Below are 13178 nucleotides of genomic sequence, written 5' to 3' on the forward strand. Positions count from 1 at the left end.
GGGCCAGAGACCAGTTCCCAGGCAGTGGCCCTGGCTGAAGGTTTCCTCTTGAGTCAGGCGGAGGAGAAGAGGCAGGCACAGCAGGTGAGGGGCTTTTGGTCCAAGCAATCACCTTACCCTAAAGCTTCCTGCCAGATGTTTCTGTGTGTGTGAGAACTGCCATCGAGTTACTTCCAACCTTTGGCAACCCAACAAATGACTTCTTCTTAATAGTTTTGCTCAAGTTTTGCAAACTAAAGGCCAGGGCTTCCTTGATTGAGTCCATCCATCATGTGTTTGGTCTTCCTCTTTTCCTGCTGCCTTCAACTTTTCTTAGCATTATTGTCTTTTCCAGTGCCTCCTGTCTTCTCGTAATGTCACCAAAATACAATAGCCTCATTTGATTCATTTTAGCTTCCAGGGAGAGCTGAGGCTTGATCTAGAACCCACTTATGTGTCCTTTTGGCGATCCATGATACCTGTTGAAACTTTCCTCCAACACCACAAAGAATCAACTTTCTTCCTGTCAGCTTTCTTTGTCCAACTGTCACACCTACACATAGTAATGGGGAATACTAAGGCATGAGCTTGGTCACCAGCGATACATCCTTACACTGAAGAATCCTTTCTAGCTCCTTCATGGCTGCCCTTCCAAGTCTCCGTCTCCTCATTTCTTCTTTGCAGTCTCCCTTTTGGTTGATAAAGTTAGAGTCCAGTGGCACCTTTAAGATCAACAAAGTTTCATTCGAGGTATGACCTTTCCTGTGCCAACACATTTGGGTCAGCCATAGCTCTGGCAGAGGTTGTCCTTGAAAGGGCAGCTGCTGTGAGAGCCCTCTCAGCCACACCCACCTCACAGGGTGTCTGTTGTGGGGGGAGAAGACATAGGAGATTTTAAGCTGCTATGAGTCTGATTCAGGGAGAGGGGTGGGGTATAAATCTGCAATTCTTCTTCAGATACAATGAGATGGAAGAAAACCACCCAAACTTATAGACGGCTGAAAAGCAAATCAGTATATAACACGGTGAAGACATTTTGAGACAAAACAGGAACAAGCCAAGTCCACAGAATCAACAGCTATATGTGTCCAATTAAGGGGTAACAAGGGCTGAAGCAATAAATATGTCCAAATAGAAGATAAGTGTTTAAGAGAATATTTTCTAATGGTAGTGAAATTAACTGAGATTCCTTTATGACACCCCATTCATCTCCCCTCAAGTGTGAAGGCAGCAAACAGTACTTCCCCCCTTTTAGTTGGGGCGGAGGGGGGAATGTATTTCAAGTTTCATTGCATTGATGTTGGAGCCAAGGAAAAAAAAGTCTTGAACAACTTTCAGTTTCTTCATCATCAGCCTTAAATTTCTGTAATTCTCCACTAGCCATTACTTTTGTCTTTCTGGTATTCAGCTGTCATCTTCCTTTAGCATTTTCTGCTTTAGCCTTCGTTAGTAATTATTTCAAGTCTTCACTATTTTCTGCCAGTTAAGTGGTGTCATCTGCATATCTCAGATTGTTAATTTTCATTCCACCTTCATCTAAATCTAATCCAGTCTTCCCTATGATATGTTCTGCATATAGAGTGAAGAGACAGGGAAATAGAATACATTTTAGTCTGGCACCCTTCGCAGTTGGAAACCATCCTATTTCTCCATATTCTGCCCAAACAGTGGCCTCTTGCCCAGAGTACAGGTTGCGCATCAAAACAATCAGAGGTTGTGGCGCACCCATTTCTTTTAAAACCAACCATAGCTTTTCTTGATCCCTGCCGTCAAAAGCCTTGATGTAATCTGTGAATCACAAACTGATGTTCTTCTGAAATGCTCTCCTATGCTTCATTAACCAACATAAATTTGCAATATGATTCCTTTTGTGAATCTACCAGGAATGGAACATCTGGCATTTCTCTTTCGATATATGACAGCAGTCCTTGTTGTAAAACATTGAGCAGTCCTTGTTGTAAAACACTGCTTCAACCCTTGTTGCCCCTTAATTGGACACATATAGCTGTTGACCCTGTGGACTTGGCTTGTTGTTCCTGTTTTGTCTCAAAATTAATGCAATGGTCTGGTAGTTGCTAGTCTTTGATGTCTCCATTTTTCAGAATTGGAATGTAAACTGAACGTTTCCAGTCTGTGGGCCATTGTTTTGTTTTCCATCTTTGTTAGCATAGTCATGTTAAGATTTTGATGGTCTCCTTTTCTGTTGCTTTACTGATATTCCACCTCCTCCTGGTGATTTGTTTTTCCCAGTTCTCAGTGCAGTTTTCCTTTTAAAAAACCCAACCCTGGTTTTTACCCATGTTGTTAAAGCAGTTCTGATGATGAAGGGAAAAAACAGGAGTCTAGGAGTGTGTCACTATCCATCTCTTCAGCCTGTTTCATTCCTTCTCTTACCCCTCTCCCTTGCTGTTGTTTCAGATGTGGGGAGGATCTGTGAAGGTGGAAGCAAAGTTCTCTGAGGCAAAAGGAGCTCTGTCAGAAGAAGGTCAGAGGGCACATGAGCATGGCCAAGATGCCCTGTCAAGTGGTAAGGTGGCCTCCTGCCCAGAGGGCATTAGGGCATTTGTTGGGCAGAAGGTTCAGGATAGGAGAAAAGGGAGATACTTTTGCAGACAACATAAAACGGAGTTTTGGGAAATAGTGCCCTAGGCTGTCATGATGGCCACTTTAAGGGGGAGTATACAGTTTCATGGAGAGCAATTCCATTCTTATATATATGAATGGAAATATGCATATATCACCTTCCTTTCATTAGAAAGTATGGCTCAAGAAAGAAAAGGAAGACAAATCTGGGTGCAGCTATGAGCCAAGGTGAATCAATGGAACCTCCACATTTCCCTGACAAGGATGGCTCAGACTGGCCCAATGTCATCAGATCTCAGAAGCTAAGAATGGTCAGCCTGGGTTAGTTTTTAGATTGGGAGACCACCAAAGAAATTCCAGGTTGCTATGCACAGGCAGGCAATGACATCTAAATGTCTCTGGCCTGAAAACTGGAGTCACCATAATTCAGCTTTGACTTAACAGCACTTTACTCACATAGACACAGATGCACACACACACACACCATGTTCTGGGGCAGCATATCTCAGAAAATCCATTGCCAGAGGCCAGTAGTTTGGGTTTTATGTCCCTGTTCAAAGACTTTTCAGAGACTTCTGGGTGGCCAAAGTCAAACAGAGGATACTAGATTAGGGATGCCAGGCCATGACCTGGTGCCCCAATGAGGTTTGAAGGTGGAGCAAGGGGTGGACAGGGTGTCATTTTCATGTCTGGTTTGGCCAGGCACCTGGGTGTGAAGTCAAAGAATCAGCAGATGCTCTGGAAATACATTAGGAGTATCCTAGAGTTTTGGCTGATGTGCTAAAATCACATGGGTTTGGGGCTGGAAACACATTGGCCGTATCCTAGAGTTTTAGCTGATGTAATAAAATCACATGGATTTCGGGCTAGATGTGATGATGACGTGTCTTGCCACGTTATTTCTGGTTGCCTTTTTCTCCTGACTCCAGGATGGTATGAATGCCGAGCAGGTGAAATAATGTCATGTTTTTGTTCTGCTTAACAGGGATGCTGCATCCATTTGAGCTCCAGGGCTCACAAGGCACATTTCAAGTCTCACAGAAGTCTGAAATGTGTTGGCAGCATTTATAACCCCCCGAGGCTCATGGACACCTGGTGCTTCTCTTCCGCCTTTCCCATAGTTTACTAATAAAATTTTCTTGAGCATAAAGAAAACAAGTTTAACAGCCTTAAGAATGGGTATGCCTAAGCAGAATTCAAACAAGGAAACAAAATGGGAGTTTGAGACTAAACTTCTTCCTTTCCATTCCTTCTCTCTTGCAGGCTGTGATGAGATTTTATGGAGCCATTTCCTTTGCAGAGAAATGGAAATGCCTCCTCAGCCTCTGGTCCAGGTAGGGGGGGGATGAACAGGGGATAGTCAGGGCCCTCCTTCCTTTCTCAGGAAAGCTTTTGCTCCTGCTGTCTGAGGAAGAGAGGCTCTAAATGCATACCGAGCTCTATATCCTGCACCCTGACAAAGAACCCTTGTTGAGAGAGCCAAGTCTCTGTCTGGCGTGATCTTTAATAAGGGAATCTGCTTTTTCTTTCAGTCTCCATTTTCCTTTGAGGAGGTGGCTGTGCATTTCACTGTGGCAGAGTGGGGCCTGTTGGATCTGGGCCAAAAAGCTCTCTACAGGGAAGTCATGCTGGAGAACTATGGGAGCGTGGCTTTTCTGGGTAAGGATCTTTCATCGGTGCCAAAGGTGCAAATTGCTGCCATTGAGATCATGCATGAATCAACAGCAATATATATTTGTGTGGCGTGCCCAGCTAGTTGGCTGCCACTGGGTGCCTTGAGAAGTTGGGGGGCTGTGAAAGTGATGTTCAGCATGGACAAGTAGAGTGACATAAGCCACCCCACAGATCGAGGAGCAACTGAGGCCAGTGTTATGGACATCACCCAAGCCAGAGAGGATATCTTGGCCTGAGGCCTAGGTAGGCTGAGAGGCCCTCAGAAAGACCTTGGAAGACTCCAGGTCCCAATTTCTTAGTTGTCAGCTTTGACAACATCCCCTACCACAGAACAATTATGACCAGGTGTCATTTTGTAGAAAAAGATGTGCCAGAGCTCATTAGCACAACTTATTTGCATATGCCACACACCCCTGACATCACCAGAAGGTGTACTAAATTATATCAGCTCAGCATGTACCTTAAAATGTTTCTTGAATTATAATTGTCATAATAAAACCTTACTCCCATCATATTTTAGAAATTATTTTCTCCTATGTAGCTGCAGTGGCATGATGAAGTTTTCCATCTGCTTTTATGTTTGGTCATTTTCCCATTTTGTGTGAGGAAAAATATTAGAAAGTTTGTCAAATCTTAGAGTTCAGCAAAATTCTCACAGGGGGTTTGTGGGGGGGGGGGCGGTGTGTTTAAGAAAGAAAGATCACAATAAAATCTAGAGGTTTGGGAGCTCCACTGCTATGAGCTCCTGCCCCAAGTGAGGCCTGATTATGACTATCTGCTCTGACTGTAATCTGGAAAAAAATCCATCTTTCTTGGTGTGGTTAGAATTGTGGACTTGGATGAACACAGTTCTGTCCTTCCAGAAGAAATTTTCCTCTTTTGGGGTTTCTTTCCTTCCCCCATATAAGAATGATTTCTCTCTCTATTTCTCTGCCTGGCAAAGAAGCCATGAATGTAAGAGACACTGCAGAGGAGACAGACAAAGGCCTTGCATCTGAGGAATGCATGCAGAGTTTCTTCAGAAGATCTCAAGAGACTATTTCCTTCCCAAATGAACTGGCTGCAGGTGGGTATCCTTTACAGTTATGTCAAGGGAATGGGCAAGGAATACCCATTGGGACCTTTGCTCTTCACTTCTAAGCAACTCTTGGTTTGTAGAATTCTCAAGCCTGGTGGGTAAGGAGGGAGAGAGACCTTCTGGGGCCTGGAATGTGGAGGCTCAGAAGCTCTTTCTGGGGCTTAGCTCACTTGTAGCCACTGCCAAATCAGCCTTTTATCACCTTTGGCTGATAAAGCAGCTGCTTCCCTTTCTCGAACGCAACGACTTGGCAACATTGATCCATGCTATGGTCACCTTGAGGTTGGACTACTGTAATGCCCTCTACCTGGGGCTGCCCTTGTCGCAAATCAGGAGGCTTTAACTAGTGCAGAATGCTGCAGCCAGGTTGTTAGTGGGGCTTCCTTCACGGAAACACATTCAACCTATGCTGAAAGTGCTGCACTGGTTACCTATTGCTTACAGGATTCGCTTCAAGGTGCTGGTTATTACCTTTAAAGCCCTATATGGCCAGGGACCTGCATACCTTAGGGACTGCCTTTCCCCACACGTGCCCCAGAGAGTGCTTCAGTTGGGGTCGCAAAACCTGATCTCGATCCCTAGCATCAAAGAGGCCAGGCTCAAGACAATCAGAACCAGGGCCTTTTCTGTTGCAGCTCCTGCCTGGTGGAATGCCGAAGGAGGTTAGGGCCCTGCGAGAGCTTTCACAGTTCCGCAGGGCCTGCAAAATGGCGCTCTTCTGCCAGGCATTTTTGAATTAAAATCAGCAGCAACAGGAAGGCAGAAACTAATCCATCTGACCCACCTGAAACATCATATTGTGACCGGGTATCTTTTTCTTATAGGAAATCCAGCAGAAATACTTGAACAAAAAAAATCTAAACATAGATGAAGTTGGTAGTATCCGCCATCTTTAATACATCAATATATCTGATCTAATAGCACCTACTATTGTTTTATTTAATTGTTTCATATGTTTTAATTAGGATGTATTTTTATCTTTTGTCTAATAATATTGGTCTTGTAACCTCTTAATGTGAGCCGCCTGTGTTGGCGGAGAGGGAGGGATACAAATAAAATAAATATATAAATAAAATTGGAGCACCCTCGGCTTATAGTCTTGGGTGACTTCAATGCCCATGCTGAGGACGCAGCTTCCACTCGGGCGACGGACCTAGTGCTTTCCATGGCAACACGGACTCTCCCAATGTGTAACAGCGCCCATGCACCAGGCTGGGCATACATTAGACCTGATCTTTGCGGCGAGAGTTGGAGTGGATCAGATTTCTGCCGAGGCGGTGCCATGGTCTGACCACTATGCCCTGAGGGCTCGTGTGGATACGCCACCTCTACCCTGATTAGGTGCTGAGCAAGTTTTAGCTCGCCCACGTAGCCAGATGGACCCTTTGTGGCTTCAAACGGCTATGCGGGATCCCTGGCCCTCTGGCGACTCGTTGGATGAACTGGTGGAGAACTGGAACAACCAGCTCTCCACAGCCATCGACGAGATCGCTCCCCGATGTCCTCTTCATCCTCGTTCACGATCCGCTCCATGGTATACCCTGGAGCTGCGATCAATGAAACAGCAATTAAGATGACTAGAGAGACAATGGCAACATACTCGCGATGAAGCTACGAGAACATCTTATAGGTCATTTATGCGGACCTATGAGATGGCAGTCCAGGCCACAAAGAAGACTTACTTTGCATCCTGGATTGCATCTGCAACGTCGCGCCCAGCACAATTGTTTAGTATAAGTCCGTCATTAACAATTTTACCGCATGGTAAACAAAATATTAGAGAATTGGAAATAGGCTGTGAGGTTTTTGTGAGTTTTTTCGCAGATAAAGTCTCGTCGCTCCGACGCAACCTTCCCGCCATAATTGATACAGTGAAAGAACTTGGGGCACCGAGTGCATCTTCTGGTCCAGTTCTAGATTCCTTCAGTCCACTCAGCCTGGAGGAAGTTGTCAGGATCCTTTTAGCTGTACGCCCTACGACTTATAGGTTGGATCCGTGCCCGTCCTGGCTTATAAAAGCTAGCCAGACGATGCTACGTGAACCACTACAAGGTATTATCAACAGATCCCTGATAAAACGCAAATAGAAGCCAAATTTCTTCGTAAAATTTTGGGAATGCCATGTTGCGTGCCTTATGCAGCCCTATGCCTAGAATCAGGGCAGGTCCCACTTGAAACTAGGGCATGGCTCTTAACTGTTAAATATTGGTTGCGAATACACTATAACTTCGATCCTTCCAGTCTTATCTTTCAAATGCTCTCAGAATCTAGTTACTCTAATTGGCTAGACTCCATCGAGAAAAAGATTAGCACTGTTGGTTTATCTCTAGAGTCATTATCCATGCTCTCACAAACGGAGGCATTTCGTATGATTAAAACCAGAATTCTGGATATTGAATTACAAAATCTCGACAGCGCCGCTAATAAAACTTGTTCTCCCGTGAGACTAGGGTTTTCGTTTGATGTTGGCCACATGGCTTCCTATCTCTATTCTTTGCAAAGTCCTCAACAGCGTAGGGCCTTTTCATTGGCAAGATTTGATGTTATGCCATCAGCAGTTCTATATGGCAGATATCATAACATACCCTACCCGGCCAGACTATGTCCATGTAAGTCTGGATCTATTGAAACCATTTCACATATTCTCCTGTATTGTCCTTTTTATCTAAGTATTCGTGGTCGATTTTTGGATCCTATTCTTTTAAATAAGATGGGTCTGGCTGATCCAGATAAGGTCCAGTTTCTTTTGAAGGATGTTACTCCTGACATAACTGTAAACACTGCCTTACTTCTGTACTGGGCCAAAATGATTCGTCAAGACAAGGAACAGTCTTGTTGTCCCATTTAACTGTGATCTTATGTAAATGTACTTTAATCCTGATGTCCAGTATTTTAACCTATTTTCTGTTTTTCAACCCATTGTTCTTTTAACCTGTTTTTACATGCCATTAAAGGTTGATTGATTGATACAGGGATTCCTGGAGGACACTTCTGCACTGGATCCATTCCAGTCCGGCTTTCGACCAGGTCACAGGACGGAGACAGTTCTGGTCGCTCTCATGGATGACCTCCTGCGACATCTGGATTGGGGCGGCTCAGCAGTGCTGCTATTATTGAACCTGTCAGCCACTTTTGATACGATCATCAGCTACTGACTGGCTGCCTTGCCGACCTGGGGATTCAGGGGTGCGCCTTACAATGGTTGACCTCCTTTCTCCAGGATCAGGGACAAAGGGTGGTGATAGGGGAGGAGTCATCCCAGAGGCACTCACTCATACATGGTGTGCCTCAGGGTGCAGTTCTGTCCCCGATGTTATTTAACATCTATATGCGCCCCGTTGCCCAGATTGTCAGGAGGTAAGGACTGGGTTGTCACCAATATGCAGACGACACCCAGCTCTATCTATTGATGGGTGGCCAGTCCGACTGTACCCCGGAAAATCTGGACCTGGCTCTTCAAGCTGTAGCATCTTGGCTCAGGCTGAGTCAGCTGAAGTTGAATCCGACGAAGATGGAGGTTCTCTATCTGAGCCGGGGTGGTCCAAGGGGAGGTGTCCAGCTGCCGGCTCTTGATGGGGTGCCATTGATACCAGCCCCTAAGGTCAAGAGCTTGGGCGTGCTCCTTGAGTCCTCCCTTACAATGGAGGCCCAGGTAGCAGCCACTATTAGATCCACCTTCTTTCATCTTCAGCAGGTGTGGCAGTTGGCTCCTTTTCTGGAGCACAGTGACTTAGCAATGGTGATCCATGCTACGGTCACCTCAAGAATAGACCACTGTAATGCTCTCTACATGGGGCTACACTTGACGTTGACTCGGAAACTACAGCTAGTGCAGAACGCTGCGGCACGGCTGTTAATGAGGCTCCCCTGATGGGAGTACATTCAGCCAGTGCTGAAAGAGCTGCACTGGCTACCTATTGTGTTCCGAGTCCGTTTCAAGGTGTTGGTATTGACCTTTAAAGCCCTTTATGGTCAGGGACCTGTTTATCTGCGGGACCGCCTTTCCCCATATCCCCAGAGAGCACTGCGTTCAGGGACAAAATATCTGCTGTCCACCCCTGGACCAAAGGAGGCCAGGTTGCGTTTGACACGAGCCAGGGCCTTCTTGGTGGCAGCACCAGAGTTATGGAATGCTCTCCCGGAGGCCATAAGGGCCCTGCGGGACCTTCCTACGTTCCGCAGGGCCTGTAAGACTGAATTGTTTCGACAGGCCTTCGAAGCTTAAACCGAGAGAGAGCTGCCACCTGACATCAGTTAGAGTATCCGGTGTCCAACCGTCTGAAAAGCAGAATCGCCAACATAGTAATGGTACAACACTGTGGAATAGTTTAAATTTTAATTGTATTAATGTTTTATAGATTTTATTGACTTGCTGTTTTTAAACAAATGTTGTGAGCCGCCCTGAGTTCGCTTGCGAAGAGGGCAGGATAGAAGTGTAATGTAAATAAATAAATAAAAACAGCCCTTACTTCACATCATTGAAGTCACACAGGTGGGGAACCATAAAAATGGTAAGAGTCCCAACCAAGTGCCTCTGATGCAGGAAGCTTACTGTACTTTCAAAGTGTGTATTATTGTACCATTCAGTGTACAACAGGAGGAAGGTACTGAAATATTTGGAGCGTGGATGAAACTTCAGGAGCACATCAGACCTCCTTGTGTGGATTCTAACAAGATCTCTCTCTCTTTATTCCAGCAGGAGATGATCAGAGGAATGAGGAGGATGAGGAACTGCATCATCTATTGCCTGATGAAGTCAAGAAGGAAGATGTGAGAAGAAATGTCAGGATTCAAAGCAGACTAAAGAGCCAGAAAGTCAGTCGCAGGGTGAAGAAGAGGGATAAATTCATTCCTTGCCAGGGGGTGGATTTCCAAGAAGTAATTCCCATGTTGGAGGAAACATACAAGTGCTTGGAGTGTGGAATGAACTTCTCAGATCAAACCCAATATAAAGTCCATTTCGGAATGCACAGTGGAAAGAAGACCCATCATAGTCTGGACTGTGGAAAGGCCATGATTCCCAGAGCAGGGTTCCTTAGGCATCTAAGAACACATACAGGAGATAAGCCTTATAGCTGCTCAGGCTGTGCCAAGAGCTTCTCAGAGAAATCAGTCCTTGTTCAATACCAAAGAATTCATTCAAGAGAGAAGCCCTTTATCTGTTCAGAAACTGGAATGATCTTGGATGGAAGAAAGGGTAATAAACATTTTTCAAAGCACTGTATAATGAAGACATTTAAATGCTTTTGGTGTGGAAAGTATTTCAGATACAAATCACAGCTTTGTGCTCACCAAAGGATTCACATAGGGGAGAAACCTTTAAAGTGCTCAGAGTGTGGAAAGAAATTCAATCAGAGTTTCCTTCTTAAACAGCATCAAAAAACCCATACAGAGAAGCCTTCTGAAAGCTCACTGTGTGAGAAGAGATTCAGTTTGAGTGGCCATCTTCAAAAGCTTCAAAGAACCCACACAGGGGAGAAGCCTTTTGAATGCTCAGAGTGTGGGAAGAGATTCAGTCGCAGTGGCCATCTTCAAACTCATCTAAGAACCCACACAGGGGAGAAGCCTTTTGGATGCTCAGACTGTGGGAAGAGGTTCAGTCAGAGTGGTGATCTTCAAACACATATAAGAACTCACACAGGGGAGAAGCCTTTTGGATGCTCAAAGTGTGGGAAGAGATTCAGTGGCAGTAGCAGTCTTCAAAAACATCTACAAACCCACACAGGGGAGAAGCCTTTTGAATGTTCAGAGTGTGGAAAGAGATTCAGTCGCAGTGACCATCTTCAAACTCATCGAAGAACCCACACAGGGGAGAAGGCTTTTGAATGTTCAGAGTGTGGGAAGAGATTCAGTCGCAGTGGCCATCTTCAAACTCATCTAAGAACCCACACAGGGGAGAAGCCTTTTGGATGCTCAGACTGTGGGAAGAGGTTCAGTCAGAGTAGCAGTCTTCAAAAACACCTACGAACCCACACTGGAGAGAAGCCTTTTGAATGCTCAGAGTGTGGGAAGAGGTTCAGTCAGAGTGGCAGTCTTCAAAAACATCTACGAACGCACACAGGAGAGAAGCCTTTTGGATGCTCAGTGTGTGGGAAGAGATTCAGTGTCAGTAGCAGTCTTCAAAAACATCTAAGAACCCACACGGGAGCAGCCTTTTGAATGCTCAGACTGTGGGAAGAGATTTATGGACAGTAGTAGTCTTCAAAAACAGCCACCAACCCACACAGGGGAGAAGCCTTTTGTATGCTCAGAGTGTGGGAAGAGATTCAATAGGTGTGCCCATCTTCAAGAGCATCAAGGAATTCACAGAGTGCAAAAGTGTTTTGAATAGAAAGCGATTCAGTCAGCGTGGTTTTCTTCAACAACATCTGTGAACCCACATAAGAGAAAGCCATGTATCTTCTTAGCCCAGGGGTATCAAATTCATTTGTTACAAGGATCTGCCATAAAGGTCACTTTGTCGGGCTGGACCATGTGTGCCATACCATATAGAATCATAGAACAGAATCATAAAATCATAGAGTTGGAAGGGGACCTCTAGGGTCATCTAGTCCAACCCCCTGCACAATGCAGGAAACTCACAAATACCTCCCGCTAAATTCACAGGATCTTCATTGCTGTCAGATGGCCATCTAGCCTCTGTTTAAAAACCTCCAAGGAAGGAGAGCCCACCACCTCCCAAGGAAGACTGTTCCACTGAGGAATCGCTCTAATGGTCTGGAAGTTCTTCCTAACGTTGAGCCAGAAACTCTTTTAATTTAATTTCAACCCATTGGTTCTGGTCCTACCTTCTGGGGCCACAGAAAACAATTCCACATCATCCTCTATATGACAGCCCTTCAAGTACTTGAAGATGGTGATCATATCACCTCTCAGCTGCCTCCTCTCCAAGCTAAACATCCCCAGCTCCTTCAATCTTTCCTCATAGGACTTGGTCTCCAGACCCCTCACCATCTTTGTCGCCCTCCTCTGGACCTGTTTCACCTTGTCTATATCCTTCTTAAAATGTGGTGCCCAAAACTGAATACAATACTTTAAGTGAGGTCTTACCAGAGCAGAGTGAAGCGATACCATCACATCACGTGATCTGGACACTATACTTCTGTTGATACAGCCCAAAATTGCATTTGCCTTTTTAGCCACTGCATCACACTGTTGACTCATGTTCAGTGTATGATCCACTAAGACCCCTAGATCCTTTTCGCACATACTACTGCTAAGACAAGTCTCCCCATCCTATAAACATGCATTGGATTTTTCCTACCTAAATGCAGAACTATGCATTTATCCCTATTAAAATGTAATGCCAGGTACCAGAGATATAAACTTTAGAAAGCACATAGGCAAACCCAATTAACAATATTATTTTTAAATTATTTTTACACTATTTTTAAAACCTGCTTAAATAATTAACAGCCTTACGGTATTTCTTTTATTTAGCAGTCTTTGATAACTGACATCTCTTGCTCTGAATTATTGAATCAAAACCTGGAGTCAGTTTGTGTGCTGTAGCATTCTGGAACGTGCTGGTTTGGTGTGTATGTTGCAAATGCACTTTTGATTTATTGACATTTATTTAAGAATAGAACTTTTCACAGACATATGTTGGGCCAAACATAGACAGGATTTTAGAAGCAAAAGCCTTAAGTTGGGGGTAATTTGGACCTCAAAACTGGTAAAATTTGCTGATGCCAACTTTAGAAAGTGTATCCTTTCATACATTGTCACACTACTTCGCTGCCATCCTGCAATTTGTGAAATGACGTTTTCACTCCGTGTAGAAAAATATATACAATTGTATTCAATATGTGTTCAGTCTTTTCCAAAACATATCCTCTTGTAAATATTTCAATGGTACAGACAA

At 44.6% G+C, this 13178-nt stretch overlaps 1 protein-coding gene across 1 annotated transcript; it reads left to right on the forward strand.

Annotated features, from left to right (window-relative positions):
- Positions 1-4097: 4097 nt before the first annotated feature.
- LOC132567255 (zinc finger protein OZF-like) lies at positions 4098-12764 on the forward strand. The gene is made up of 4 exons (XM_060232943.1): positions 4098-4221; positions 5183-5302; positions 10011-11439; positions 12758-12764. The coding sequence occupies exons 1-4, from the start codon at positions 4188-4190 to the stop codon at positions 12762-12764; spliced, it is 1590 nt and encodes a 529-aa protein (XP_060088926.1). The 5' UTR covers positions 4098-4187.
- Positions 12765-13178: the final 414 nt, after the last annotated feature.

Source organism: Heteronotia binoei, chromosome 2 (assembly GCF_032191835.1).
Source record: "Heteronotia binoei isolate CCM8104 ecotype False Entrance Well chromosome 2, APGP_CSIRO_Hbin_v1, whole genome shotgun sequence".
NCBI classification, from domain to species: domain Eukaryota; kingdom Metazoa; phylum Chordata; class Lepidosauria; order Squamata; family Gekkonidae; genus Heteronotia; species Heteronotia binoei.